At 37.4% G+C, this 16,150-nt stretch overlaps 1 protein-coding gene across 1 annotated transcript; it reads left to right on the forward strand.

The window, feature by feature from the left end:
• Positions 1–642: 642 nt before the first annotated feature.
• LOC118747483 (circadian locomoter output cycles protein kaput) lies at positions 643–14,267 on the forward strand. Its single transcript, XM_036481533.1, has 8 exons — positions 643–680; positions 10,346–10,494; positions 10,709–10,890; positions 10,966–11,182; positions 11,271–11,603; positions 11,694–12,274; positions 12,338–12,694; positions 12,767–14,267. The coding sequence occupies exons 1-8, from the start codon at positions 643–645 to the stop codon at positions 13,955–13,957; spliced, it is 3,048 nt and encodes a 1,015-aa protein (XP_036337426.1). The 3' UTR covers positions 13,958–14,267.
• Positions 14,268–16,150: the final 1,883 nt, after the last annotated feature.

Here is a 16,150-nt window from a genome sequence, read left to right on the forward strand (position 1 = left end):
ATTGTAGCAAAAAATAAAAAATAATAATAATCAAACAGGCAAATCAGGAGATTATTAAATTCTACAATATTTTTGCTTTTGCCTTGCAGCGAAATTGCGAAATAATTAACAAATCTCTACAAAGGTACAACAACAATTATAAAATACCCTTTCTTGTTTGTCATGCAGTTGTACGCAATTTGGAGAAAATGTACGCCATAAACGATTTCGAGCTGTTCTTCAAAGTGGATATAACTTAAACAAAAAAAGTCTAAAGTGAAAAGTTAAAACAAAACATATTGCAAAAATGCCGTGAATACCTACAAACTAGGTAACACAGCGAGTTTCAATACTCTCCTAAATAAAAAAAAAAAAAAAAACAAAAAAGGTAAAACACAGTGAAACTATTAACAACAAATTAAGAAAAAAAAGGTAATTTGCATTTGTGAAGCTTTAGTGTCTTATAGCACCGCACGCAAATTTGAAAAATTCAAGTATTTCCAAATCGAAATAAGTGAAAAGAGATATTCTATTATTCAGCATTTTGCATTCGTGGCAGTGGAAATTTTTTTTCGTGTCACATCGTGTATAGCGTTCGTCATTGACGCAACGTCATTCGTTTTGCTGCCATATTGAAAATTGGATTACCTAACGCATTTCAAAATGGAGGACGAGAGTGACGACAAGGACGACACAAAAAGGTACGTCGACAACATATGTACATATGTATACATATACATGTATGTATGAATTCCACTTCGTAATCGTATTATTCAACACTTTGCAAAAGAATATGTTTGTTATTATTTGCGCACGACGGTTACTATATTTGCAATTACACATTTACAGCCTTTCCTATATGTATTAGCTAATGATTACCTATAAGAAAAAACAATTCACTTAATTTAAAAACATTGCATATGAAAAGATATTTAAATTGTTAAATAAACATTGTAGCTTTTATAATTCTATTCTTAAATTTTTCACAAATCTTACAAGAAATCGGTTTTAGTCATTGAACTAAAATATCTAGGCATCACTAATCATTTACTGGTTTTATATGTATGTATGTAAAAAGGTACATATATTTGAAAATTGTGATAAATTATGCGTAATAAAGCCATTCTTGTTCAAAAATGTCCAACGAACTCAAACCTGTTTAGTAATTTTCAATAACATTTGGTGAGCATGCCTTGACTTCATTTAATTCAACTAATTCGATCGTGACATTTTCTAACCATCACCAAGTAGGACCAAAAATCAATACAAAGGGCCCTTTAACCCGTTGCTGGCATTTGTATCATATATCGTAAAATTTCTTTGCAACTTTTGAAGACTTTTTATTTATTTTTTTTTTTTTTTGAATGCTGTCACATGCCGAAAATAAAAGCTTTAAAAGATCTACACAAATAAAAATGTAATTTTAGCTCAAAATGAGATTTTTTTGACCGAAGAAGCAAAACCGTGTATGTACAAAAATGCCACATAACTACTCCATTTCCGAACATTGTGCGATATTTCGTACAAATTTCAATGAGCCGTAGACCACGCCCAGACCTTTTTTTAGTTTTAAGTTATTTTAAACAAAATAGTCGTGAAAAATTGATTTTAGATTTTTTTAGATGACTTGTTTAGAAGATGGTAACAAAGGGTTAATAATCTACGTAGAGAAAAGCCGCGCCTACTTTAGCATTTGTTCCAAATAATATATAATATGAAGGATTAATATAATTTAATCTGTAATGTAATTTTAAATTCATCTTGAATATATTCCTTTTACTAAAATACATCAGTTATTTTGCTATACAAAAATATTGCATTACTAAACTGCAAGAAAGTCTCTTAAAGTTTTTTGAGATTTTCCTATTTTTAGAGAAAATGAGAGTTGTTAATTGAAAAAGTTTAAAAGTAATATGGAATCATCAGTGAGTCCTGAAACCTAGTGCATTTAACGGTAGTTTGCAGAAATATGAAAACTGTGAAGTAACTACTGAAGCTTATTGATATTTATTGATTGATTGATATTTTTGATATTATTATTTATGATATTGCGCTGGCAGCTCACCACAACCTTAGACCATTTATGGACATGACAGTCGGGTCTACGTAACCGGATCGACCCAGATTTATATCTGACCAAGGACTGTCACTCCAGCAACACTCCCCAAAAAGTCTTTGGGGAATTTGTATGCTGCTACAACAACAACCATTTCTGGAATTAAGCATTTTGGATGGTGTCCCGTTCCAGATTCTGGATGGAGACGATATCCGCTCGCTGAAGTATAAAAGCCTTTGACCCATGATAAGTACATGAGCAATCGGGTTGCGATATCGACAGAAAAAACTTCGATATTCTCGATGTCGATATATCAGATTAAAAAATTCGATGTCGGAAACATCGACGAGAAACAACGATGCTTTCGATATTTCAAAAGAAATCTTGGAAATATCAATTATAAGATGCGTTCAAGCGATTTTTTTACTAAAACTTGTAGAACTGTCGAAAAGGAAAATATCTCTCACATGAAAAACTGCTGGAAAAAACATTTTTTATGCAAGTGTATAAATGTCAAATGTTTATTTACAGATTTATTTATTCAGACAGGCGCCAAAATTCTAACACACGAAATTGTATTTATTTCTTAAAATATTTTGTTATTTTGGAGCGATTGTCTTCTGTTCTGCTAAACATATTTGCTACAATTTGCTTCAGCTCTTTCACTTGTTGTTTGCGAATGCAACACTGCTCTTCATTTGACAGAAGAAAAACTTTGGACTAATAAATCCAGCAAATTCTAACTGACTGTGAGCATATTTCACTCTCACGAAAGTGCTCTTAGTTACAGCAAAATTGCTGCTGCTTTTCGGACAAAATCCTGCAAAACCTTCAAATCTCACTGCTGCTGGAATGCAACTATTAAATGCATCATAGTGTCATACTAGGTTTAGATATATAGCATTTTCAGTTTAAATGAAACCATTTTTAAATTAAGCGAAACCTTTTTCAAATTAAAAGAAACCTTTTTCAGATTCAATGAAACTTTATTCAAATTAAATGAAACTTTTTTCAAATTAAATGAAACTTTATTCAAATGAAATGAAACTTCTTTTTTGGATTACTTTGAATTAGCTGTTACGTGTTGTTCTCCCTTACGGTCAAGGCATGTTAAATACAGTGTTGCCGTTTCGGTCCAATTGGTACTTTCATTTCTTAAAATAAGGCTTTGGTAGGTTGGTTGGTTTGTTGTGATTTTCGAGGGGTTTTGGTAACTAGGCAAATCATATAATTTATTCATTTTATAAAACTTCAAATATCTCTGTTTTCGGAAGTACATGTAAAGGATAATGTGAAAAGGAAAAGAGAACATGAGAGACATGTCCCATGTCAAAATTATTCTTGAACCGAAGTTGAATGTTTCCGTGATTAGACTGTGCTCTATTCCATAGAGTTTGCCAAATTTTAAATTTCGCTTAATCGAGTGAGTGAGAAGGGAGAGTATTTGTACTTTATTTCCCTCTTCTCCCTTAAGAAAATAATAATTGACAGCTTTGAATTCGTGTAGCAACAGTAAAAATATTCTCCCAGTTAAACATCATAATCAGGAGTTAAAGCTCTGTTACGTACGTGTTTTTACGTATAAATCTAAACCAACAGACTTCTACGTATGTAATGCTGTGCGTTGGGTAACAGCTTACACGCGAAGCTCATTTAACAGATTCCTTATGTGACAACTCTCACGCAATGCCAAGTATGCATAACAGAGCCTTTAGTGTTAGCCAGACATGGTGCAAACGGCTCTTAATAGGTTAAGTTGATTTCCTGTTCCTTAATTTAAAAATGTTTAATACTTAATTTGAATGAAGTTTCATTTAATTTGAAAAAAGTTTAATTTGGTTTGAATAAAGTTTCATTGAATCTGAAAAAAGTCTCATTTAATTTGAATAAAGTTTCATTGAATCCGAAAAAGGTTTCATTTAATTTGAAAAAGGTTTCGCTTCATCTGAAAAAGGTTTCAATTAATTTGAAAAAGGTTTCGCTTAACCTGAAAAAGGTTTCATTTAATTTGAAAAAAGTTTCATTTAAACTGAAAATGCTATATATATTATCCTCATCATTAACTCCCTTATCTGTAATTAGAGAAATAGATTAGCCATACAAAATTCGTTCCTCGTTAATCCGTAATTATAAAATAGTCTCAGATTAAACCGATAACTTTTCGGTGTCCAACCTAGTTTTATCGATTATTTTTGAGAAGAGGCGAAATTCCAAATGAAAAAGTAAACAAAAATTGTAAGTTAACATATATTTCAATTGCTTAATATAGCAGAAAAGGTGATCACGATGACACAGAGAAGGAATAATAATATGGAATTTGCCTGTGTAAACGGGATGATTAAAAAACGAACTTAGATTGAGAATATATGTATATGTAAACATACTTTAACTTTTAAATAAATTTGACATGACCTCATAACACGATTGAGAGCATACAAAGGTTGCGCCGATCTCGGACCGCTATTCCTCTCTGAACAAATTTGACAGAATCGTGGTTTGCATGACGTCACACTTGTGCAACTTGTTTACGTTTTCCTTGCAACATTTTCTTCTTCTTCCATTCTTGCTCACGTTTTGGCATTTCTCTCTCGCAATTACACCAGTGTGACGTCACACAAAAGTTATTCTCAAAAATCCTCTCTGATCGGCGCAATCTTGTATTCTATCATTCTTGACCTCATAAGTACTGCTGCTCGAATAGTGTCTTTGCTTGGCACTTTATACACTGAAACCAGCACTGGCAACTGTTGCAAACGGCTTGTTATCTACTACAATCAGTGCACGGACTTCGACAAAATGAATAGTGCTAGATTTTACATACGAAAAATAGTAGAAGTTGGTAGATTTTTTAAAATAAGTATTAATAGATAGTTTCCACTCGTACAAGGCCTGTTTCCAGCTCGCAAGAAAAACGAAGAATTCATATAAATGTTGTTCATTTTCATTTATAAGCTCGTCGAGCATATTTTGCTCGAAACCGCATTTGGGACTTGAAACGAAAATATATACCTGCGTTCCGATTTGTCTAGTTCCTATTCGGCTTAAAGCACGGGCATGTAAAAAATTCGCCAATTGTAAAATTGTATGTATGTATAATTATTAAGTATGTACAGAGCAGGGTGGCCACTTTGATGGTTGATAATGTAATTCGGTGTCAAGTTTTGATAACGTAACTTTGGTTCATACATTATTGTGTGAGTAGATTAGTCAACTTTTGATGGTTTATTTTCGTTCGTTCGATTAATCAAAGGCAAAACTTCGATGCAATTAAATAGTTAGCCGCAAGATTATAACCATTTACATACATCTTTAATTTGTTGGCAGAAAAATTTGCTATCTCGTCTCTATAATACTCTCCGGTTGACCACGGACCATAGACAACAGGAGCCCTCCTCCCCTTCGGTTGGTATCTTGGTTATGCAATGTTTTTAATAAAATCAGATATCGAAACGGAAAATGAGCAAATCAAACAAATGGCATATCCATTTCAAATAGAAAAGAAAGTTCACACCTCCTAACAGTACCGAATATACATATGTACATACATACATACATATGTAGATAAACGGCGCTGAACGAGATTGGTAAAAACAAATTACTCTGATTTAATTAAGTTACATAATTGAATATACATACAAACAAATAAATACAGCGTTTGCAAATATTTGACAATATTTATGTATGTATGTATTAAGGATGTATGTATGTATGTATGTACGTATAATCACAAACGAACTAAGTTGTGAAACAAGAGAAAAATACGCATATCACTAGGTAACCAATCGGAACTTGCTTTAGCGAAATAGAAAAACAGAAAAAAAAAACACATCGCGAAAAGAATGGGAAGCAGAGCTCTCCTTCAGCTGGATACGGTTGTCCGCGCATTGCAATTGCGCAATTGCGTAATGTCAAGTATGCGAACCGTATAGAAATGTTTGTTATATGTATTTTGACACAAACTGTCAAATGCAAGCAAGCGCCCGACTTATTGTAGCGCGAAATAAATGCAAAAGCCATCATAGCCACGCATTTGGCATTTCACCTGAAATCGCACGCACGCACACACACCAGCACGACCAGCGGCAACAAAGCTACTTAGTTAGTACAGGGTGCAAATGCACATACATACACACATAGTTACATAAGTATGTATGTATGTGCAGCTATGCATGTAGAGAAGGATAAGCGTGGGAGTGACGCTTGTAACTTCAAATTTTGAAAAGTAAACAAATACGAAAACATATGCAACGATTTAGTTAGAACTTTTTGTTTGTGATTAGTCAAGCGTACTCTTGTAAATACATAGGTACACATACATACATACATATATGTACATCCATACATGCATGTCTGTTGTTATAAACTTAAGTTATTAATAAAATGAAATACCTTTGCTAGATACACATACATATGTACCTAAGTATTTATTATTACATATGCGGATATGACGATGAAGAGTGAATGGCAACACTCAAACCTACATACATACATACATACATTCACATGTGGGTGTATTTTAGCCTCGCGTGTACAAGACACCCTACAACTGGTGGCCAGTCAATATTTATTTCAGGGTCGCAGATCCATTAACTGCCAGAAGCACCTTGAAAATTTAAATGCTGAGGTTCTCGCACAGCTCTTTCATTTATTTTGAATAACTCTCTTGGATCAAAAAATGGTGGGTAGGCACTGTGGCCGTTGGTAACCATCAATCACCACCTCTGTATGGTTGTAAGTCGTACAGAGGCTCCAGGGAATGCGTCAGACTAGGCTGAGCCTTGAAGTGCAATCAACTTATTAAATAAGACGCGATTGCCATATGGCACTTGCGAAGTGCATTTCCGTGAAAAAATTATAATTCCACTTACATATCCCAGTAGATAACTACAGGAGTTAGAAGCCCTTCCGAAAGGCCTTCCTGAGAGTCAAGAGGCCTTCCACTCTATATTTCCTTCTCCTTTCTTTTTTGTATGGAGTGGCACAAATTGAAGGGCTTCTTCTTTCGCTACCCATGGAAGGGTTTTTATAGGACATACTTCAGAAGGCCTTTTGGAGGAATTATTTTAAAGTTTCTTCGTTAATTTATAAAAATCATACATCTTTGAAGTATTTGCTTAAGGTTTTTTGATTCTAGTTGGCTTAACAAATGAAATAGTGGAAAAAGGCAACAAGAATTCACAATGCGAACTTATCACAGTGCGTAGGCAACTGGCTGAGTCAGTGGGATCGTCGGTTCGAGTCCTACCGAAAGAAGCTTGATGAGGAAATGTAGTGATTTCCCAAAATAGCTATCACTTCTAACATTTTTTCAAGTTATTGTTGCTTTTCCACAATAAGTTTTTCATTAAAAACGGCCTCAAGCTCAATAAAAATTGTTGAATATAATTTTTATAAGGCCATGAAATAACAAAAACAATTAATGAATTTAGTCTTTAGTCGGGTGGCAATCCTAGTACACCACCTGAATAATATTCTAAACGTTCAATCTAAAGGTTTCTTAATAATATTTCATTTAACACCCATATTTTCATTTTTCAGATGGCCTGCTAATAATTAATTTAAATTTGACTTTTCGAACGGGTGGCAACACTTTTCAAAATATTTTCAAGCTACAACATTTTTAAGTCTCTTGACATCAATTTTTTAATATAATTTTCAAATAAATAATTCCCTTTATTTAAGTCGAATTTGATTTTATATATCTCCATACCAAGTTCCAGTACTCTCGCAAAAATATTTCCTGCGATATGCAGTATGAAAAATACCGTTTGTATGGGAGGTACTACGCCCCCTTGTACAATTGATATTAAATCTATCTTATATTTTAAGTTGGGCTAAATGACACCAGTTTCATCGTAATCGGTTGAGTAGTTAAAGCGTGAAAGTGTAACAAACAAACAAACTCACTTTCGGATTTATAATACTACTAGTAATGATAAGGATTATTCGACATTAAGATTTAATTCATTTACTGAATAAAATGTGAGGAATAGGTACATTAAATATGGTTTTTGTTGTTATACATTTTATTTAAATTAAATTATTGATAAAAACGAGTGTAAATACATACGTATATACAATCTTTACTACATCAAAAAAATTATTAAACGATAATTAAGACTTGGTGCTTTTGTTTTGGAAAAAATTGGCCTTTTCTGGTGTCCTGATGCCACACTGGCTCTGTTGTCGCAAAAGTACATACATATACACGCATTTTTACTCGAAAATAAGTGTGTAGTGGTTAATAGGTATACGTTGCCATTTCTGTACAACTCACTTCTCTCGCCTAGCCCTTTCGCGAGCTTGCAGTTGCCCTCGACGCCGACGGCGTGCACCTCTGCTGTGCATCCCTAATCCACGGCACTGCGGCGTGGTTATCAGTCTGAATATTATCCAGTCGCGCCTCTTCTCTACTAAAAACACCTAAGAACTTAGACATTAGCTTAAAACAGAGTTCCTGGCAACGTTTTGGTCATGAATATACAAATTTACGGAATCTTTGCCTAAACTGTTGCAACTTTTCTACACATTTCTTTGCGTATTTGTGTTGGAGAGCCCTAGGGTGCATTAAATGCCACGCTTTCTCCCTTAAACTGATCGTAGAGTGAACTTGAAATACCTTTCCTGCAATATCTACAGGTACGAATGACCTGCGAATGGGAAGACCAATTACTGATGAAGCTTAAGTAATCTGCTTGAGGTCAATTTTGGCGAACATTATGCAGGTTTAGTAAGATTATGAAGGCATGTATGAAGCTATCTCACCTTCTACTCGTAGCCATATTTTCCCATTGCGCATGCCCTCTATATGTCAGGAGGGATCAGCCACCATCAAAGCCTCATTAAAGTGTCTGTTAAACCATTCCCTGCCCAGAATAGAATTTTGGATGCCGACAGTTTCCTTTTCATTATCAGTGCCGTGCTGGTGAAAAAGCGAGATCCCAAGTGCTTGTTTCACCTTGTCTGGATGTCTGGAGAGCTGGAAATGTACACAGGAAATGGTAAATCAATTTCCTCTTATCTCGACAACTTCTACAGAAAATACTTACTTGGTGGTATACGCCATCGTTGGAGCATTGGAAACTTCCTATTATAACATCGATAAGAATTCCGACTACTGATTTGTTTAACGTCAAAACTTACTCAGCTCGTTCCTTTTATGAATCGACCATAAAAACCTTGAGACTCCATAGGAGTGGTGTAACTACCCATCAATTTCTCTGAGTAGCACGTAAATCGGCTATGATCGTTGGCCAAGAATGATCGTTGGCATGACTCAATGATGCTAGCTAAGTGCACCCTTTGACGAATGTTGTCTGGGTCGTCTTCTTTCGAAGTTTAGAAGCTTGGCCACCTTCAAATCGAGCAGGTCACCATTTTTTCGAACAGCCTCTCCTCTAAAACGAACACGGAGCTAGTTAATGAGTGAATAACTCTTTTAAGTAGGGTTAGTAGCTAGTACGAAACAGATTTAATTTGGCTGATGATGAGTTAGCCTGAGAAGTCTTAATCTAGTATAAAATCTTTCCTGCAATCTTTTTATTTCAGTCTGGCGAATAACTAAACTAATATAATAATAATAATAGATTGGCGGTCACACATATGTTAGTGTTTGGCCGAGCTTCTCCTCCGATTTGTGGAGGGACACATAAAGGGGCGGGACCTACAGTTTTACGCCGACTCCGAACGGCGATTGTATTTTTAAGAGAAGCTGTTCTTTGCTTATATCCAGCTTTATTTAGTATCATAAATACCAGAATACTAAGGGCATTTGGGTTCATATCATTGGAAGCTCTGTCTAATTTGTGTAGGCCTTCATAACATAATCACATGACTTAGTTGCTATTTTGGCGTAAATATATATTTCGCTGGCATTCCAGCTTAACATACCCGTCTGGGGAAAAGAGTTCACATACATTAAAGGGCCAATTAAACAAACGATGTCTCTCGCTCTCATCCTTACATTTCTTATTTCTTTTATTTTTAACCGACTTCACAAAAAGGACAAAGGTTATCGATTCGTCGGAATATTTTTCTTTTTTTTTTTTGTGTGTTACCGCATAGCTTCGGACCACGTTAACCGATTTCTATAATTCTTTTTTTAAAGGAAAGGTGTTAACTCACTGGTGGTCTCATATATTAATTTAGTTTAAATCCGATCATCGGATAATCAAGAAATAATCTTAAGTTTTTATATGAGAATTGAAGTCGGTTTCGTTTTTTGCTTAAATTTGTACATTTTGTAGATTACTTATTTGGCACTATGGTTATAATGCTTTTCCACTTAAGTGTTATTATTTAATATTTCAGAAAATCTCGAAACCTGAGCGAGAAGAAGAGGCGAGATCAATTTAACTCCCTAGTGAATGATTTGAGTGCGCTCATATCAACATCAAATCGGAAAATGGATAAGTCAACCGTACTCAAGTCGACGATAGCATTTCTGAAGCATCACAACGGTGAGTATTTTAGATAAAATTTAATTTGCCTTTAGTGGAGAGTTAACTCACACATTCGACAACTTACACTCGGCTTTTAGTAAGTACAAAAATTGAATCCTAACTTCCATATGAGAGTTAAATCTCCACGGCTCTTAAAATTTCTTCTCCATAGTGCATACTACATACATACATAAATAATATAACTAGTAAATTTGCCGACATTTTCTTGCAGAGGCTACCGATCGTTCGAAAGTTTTCGAAATACAGCAAGACTGGAAGCCATCATTTCTGACCAATGACGAGTTTACGCATCTTATGCTGGAATCGCTGGATGGCTTCATCATAGTGTTTAGCGGTATTGGTTCCATATGCTATGCATCCGAAAGTATTACACCACTTTTGGGCTACTTGCCGGTAGGTAATCACTTTACCGCTCAATGATTAAGGCATCTTTTAAACATCCCTGCATGCGTCTACATCTATTTGCAGAGTGACCTAGTGAATATGACCATTTTCGATTTAACCTACGAAATGGATCACGAAAGTCTGCTTAATATATTCTTAAATCCCAAACCGGTGATCGAGCCGCTACAGACTGACATCAACTCAAGGAATCAAATTACCTTCTATTTGCATTTAAGGCGTGGCGGTATTGACAAAGTGGACGTCAATGCGTACGAGTTAGTCAAATTTGTAGGTTATTTTAGTAAGTATAAATTTCACTCTTTGAAGAACCCGAAATATAGAGCCTATTACGTGATTTTTTCAAAATTTTCCATATTTCATCAATGCAGGAAACGATGTGAGTCCGGAAAGCATACAAGCACAAAATACTCTTTCGCTGCCGCGCATCTTTCAAATGAATCCCGGTGCTGAGGTAGACAAGAAGCTGATTTTCGTTGGCACCGGCCGCATTCAGACGCCCCAGCTGATACGTGAGATGTCCGCGATCGATCCCACCTGCAGCGAGTTCACCTCGAAGCATAGCATGGAATGGAAATTCCTCTTTCTCGATCATCGAGCGCCGCCCATTATTGGCTACATGCCGTTCGAGGTGCTTGGCACATCGGGCTACGATTACTACCATTTCGATGATCTCGAAAGCATTGTCACATGCCATGAGGAGTGTAAGTGATATACATACATATGTACATATACACACTGCATATCTATTAACGCGATCCTAACTAAATATAAAACACAATTTCACTCAACAGTAATGCAGAAAGGCGAGTGCAAGTCCTGCTATTATCGCTTCCTCACCAAAGGACAGCAATGGATATGGCTGCAGACAGAGTTCTATGTGTCGTACCATCAATTTAGCTCGAAGCCAGACTACGTTGTGTGCACACACAAAGTGGTTAGCTACGCAGATGTCATACGACAAAGTAAGGATGGGACAAAAATGGACAAGAGTTCGTCGATCAACAATAGCACCAGCAAATCATCAACTATGACGCTGCGCGACCTCGAGACCAGCAACCCAAGCCTGGATCCTTCCACACTGTCCGCGAGTGATAGTGGTAATGTGATATTGAGCATGTTGAACGAAGCCTCGCCTACGCTGGACACATCGCCGATATGGCCAAATTCCTCCTCAACCACTGGCATAACTCCCACCACTTTGAAGACATCGCGTCCCGCCTCCAGCTATGGTAACATTAGCTCCACTGGAATCTCGCCGACGGCAAAACGAAAACGTTACTTTCCGCACAGGCCTGGCAATGAATCTGACTCGACATCTATGTCTGCGGACTCTGTAACTAGCAAGCAATCGCTTATGACGCATTTGAGTTCGGTGAGTGGTCAGGCAGTCTTTACTATAGCATTTTATGAGAGTATAATGAGTAAATTTCCGCAGAGTCGACAACGCCATAGTCATAGCTCGGGCATGCAAATGTCTCAGAGCACAACACATGCACAGCAGCTGGCCGCAGTCAATCAACATCCGCTGCCGCAGCAAAACTCAGCGCTGCAAATGAGCCAAGCGCAAAGCCAACAGAAGATCATGCCGATGCTGCCGCAGCATACAATGGCGCAGGCGCAAATTGTCACGACTAACGCTTGCCAATTTACACAGCCCACTTTCCCGCTTCCCAGTTCTCAAATAGTGGGACCAACTTTTCTGGAACCCTCTCAGTACCTCGCCGCGATACCGGTGCAGCCGGTAATAGCGCAGTTTCCAGTTGCTCCGGTGCTATCTCCGCTGCCCATTAACGTTAATATGAACACCGCAACGCCGTGGAAAGCAGCAACACAGACACCGAATAACGCTTTCGATCAGCTGCAGAATCAGGCCGACATGATTTCGGGTGCGGTGGTGATGACACCGACCCAGACCCAGCTGCAGGATCAGCTCCAGCGCAAACACGATGAGCTACAGAAGCTGATTATGCAACAGCAAGACGAGCTGCGAATGGTCTCCGAACAGCTGCTGCTGGCGCGCTACAAGCTACTGCAGCCAATGTTGCCAATGAATTATAATACGCCCTCCAACAACAACCGCGGAAGTTTCAACTTTGCCAGCGGCAACGCTATGGAGCAACAATTTAATCAGTTCGGCTTCACGATGAATACTTCCGAGCATCTGCAGGACGCGACAAGTCAGCAAATGCTGATGCAACAGCAACAGCAACAACAGCACCAACATCCGCAGCAGCAACACACTATGCAACACCTGCCGCAGCAACAACAGCAGCAAATGCATAACCACAATCACCAGCAACAGCAACAGCAACAGCCCGCATTTCAGCCCACCAATCTGCATCATCATCAACAGCAGCAGCAGCCGAGTCAGCAACAACAAACTGCTCAGCTGCAACACGCGGCAATCCAGCAGCAGCAACAACCGCCACAGCCGCAGCTACAGCAACAGCAGCAATTAAATCTCTTATCACGCAGTGTACCTGATCTGGCCCAATTTGGCCACGATGACATCGACGCGTTCTTCAACCTATCGCCATTGCCAACTATGAGCAACACCACCCAGTCGACGCTTAATCAGCGCAACAACAATATCAATGCGGTGGGCAGCAGTAGTGGACAACAGCAACAGCAGGCGACGCTAAATCAGAATTTCATTAGCAGTGCCAATCCGCCGCAAACCTCGAATGACGACTCGCTGCTCACCTACATGCAAATGGCCACCGATGCCAGCCCGACACTCAACTTCCCGATGAGCATCAGTGACGATAGGCCTGATCCGGCGCATGGCGATCGCATCGACAACAAACTCATCGGCAGCAATCAGCCACTGCAATCAGCGCAACATCAAATGCTGGCAACACACCAGCAACAGCAGCAGCAACAGCAGCAGCAGCGTACCAACAATTTCTTTCCCAGTAATCCATTCGAAGCGCTCGGCAATCAAGTGACCACAAATCAATTACCAAACGATCTGGAAATATTGCCTTACCAGATGTCACAGGAACAGTCGCAGAACCTCTTCAACTCGCCGCAGTCCTCGAGAAATAGTCAATAACCTTAAGCTTTAGTTTTAGTTAGATTATTAGTAGTTGCCTAGATACATTTAGTTGGGTGCGAATGTGCGAGTGTGCCTGCTTTGTAAATAGGGATGTGAGCAATTTTAGTACGGTAAAGTTTAAATGAGCAGTATTGTGGATTTCCTGCGGTAAAACGGGGCACCTCATCCAGTACTTTGTATGTGGACCCGTTTCAATGCCCATAAATGGTGCAATTTATGAAGTTTTTTCCTACAGCAGCCGGGTCCATTATTTCGAAGGCAGCTACAAACAGTTAATGCCATGGACCCAAGTTTTATTGCAGGTTGCACTGGGTAATGCTAATGGAAGATATCTTTTGTGCGTGCGTTTTTGTGTTATATTGAGGTAATAAATTACTTAAGGATTTGTTGTCTAGGAATTAACGAATGTTTTTTCATGATATTTCAGTTTAAATGATTCTTGCCTATAGATTTTATTTCAAGAATCTTTGTAGTTAGGAGAATCGCATTTATGTATGTAGATAATTTTCAAAGCGACAATATTAACCTCATTTAGATGGCGGCTACGTAGATCGATTGACTTCAAATTCGACTGATTTTGATTGTTGGCAGGACGACAACGCAAAAGTAAATGAGCTTTTTAATCGATTTTTATATATGAGAGCTGCTAGGACGGATCGTGCACAATCTTGAAAATGTATTAACTAAAAAAATTTTACTAGCTACAGACACGTAAACGTAGTAAATGGTCTTGAGGAGTGCAAATATCTATACTTTGAAATTCTATGAAGATAATTTTTCGAGAGAAAAGTGAAGCTTATGCCGAATTTCCACTAGACATTGAAATGACGCAAAATGCATGCCATTTAAAAAAATGCCATGTGAAAATGAATGAAATGATTCCCGACCCGGCACACTGTGTTCTGTTTTGGGAAAAAATGGACAAAATCAAATATCTGCCGATCCAAACCAGATAGAGACTCAAACTAAACCGGTTAAGGAACAGCTGGTAACAGTGGCATACCCTAAGGAAAATTTCTTGTTAGTGACGGAGTGGCTTGTTTTGGCATACAGATATTGCAGAACCGTCTAAGATATTCCCACCTCCCTGCGTGCGACTCAACCAGTCTCTATAAACAATTTTCCACACGATGGAGCTCAACACCTTGTTTAAGATAGATAAAATACCATTTGGACCCGGCGATTTAAAGCTGCCAAAGGAACCAAAAGTAGATACTTCTTATGGAATTTTAGTGCTGCTTAGCACAAATCAGTTGTCCGTTCACACGACAGGACAACTAATTTCCATGGAACAAGGAAATTCTGTGGGGCTAATACATACATATGAGATTACAAATAGCTTCTGGTGATTTTTTGAGTGAAGTGAAGAGTGAAATTTAAGTTGATACATTTGAAGAAAATGTACTATTGGAGCTTTCAAAAGCCTTCTTTGAAAAGTCAGAATCGCTCGAATGAGAAAATGAAAATGTAAAGTGGTTGATCTTGTAGCTTATCAGTTGTGAGTTTACTATATGTATTTCATAAATTATGGGAAAAAGTGTTTAAGTAGCTCCTGAATAAACGATAAGAAGACAGTAAGGCAGGGCGCACATTAGAGCGATACGATGCGTGATACGATAAGCGATGCTGAGTACGCGTGAATTGATAAGAAGCGATGAAAACGATGCTCACTTGCACGACAGCGACATTGCTCCGACATATGTATGTACATATATCGCCAATCGTATCGCTCTAATGTGCACTGCGCGCATATCGATGTCGCTTTCATATGGTATCGCATATTGTATAGCCAATCGTATCGCTCTAATGTGCACCGTGCCTAACACTTTATTTAGTAAAGAAAGCTACTCCATATTTTTTTCAGTGAAGGATCCCTTAAAATTATGTATAGTTTGTAAGAATTATTTTTTTCAAAAATAAAACTATTTTTGCAAGATTTTCCTTATGGAGTTAAGCACTTTTTACACTCTTCAATACAAATGTATGTACATACATACATATTTACATAATATTTTGTTCCAATGGAACTTATACATATTTAGAGTTGAGCAGTTATGTGATTATTTGAAGCATGTGATTGAATTGTGTTAAGTTTTATATTTTAGATTTTTTAATTCTTTATTGGCAAAGTACAAAATTTAGATAATGGAAGCTTATCTGGTCACTATAAATTTTCTTAGCACATCTTTA

This window comes from Rhagoletis pomonella, unplaced genomic scaffold, assembly GCF_013731165.1.
Source record: "Rhagoletis pomonella isolate Grant_MI unplaced genomic scaffold, Rhpom_1.0 Rhpom_scaffold_00012, whole genome shotgun sequence".
Lineage (NCBI taxonomy): Eukaryota > Metazoa > Arthropoda > Insecta > Diptera > Tephritidae > Rhagoletis > Rhagoletis pomonella.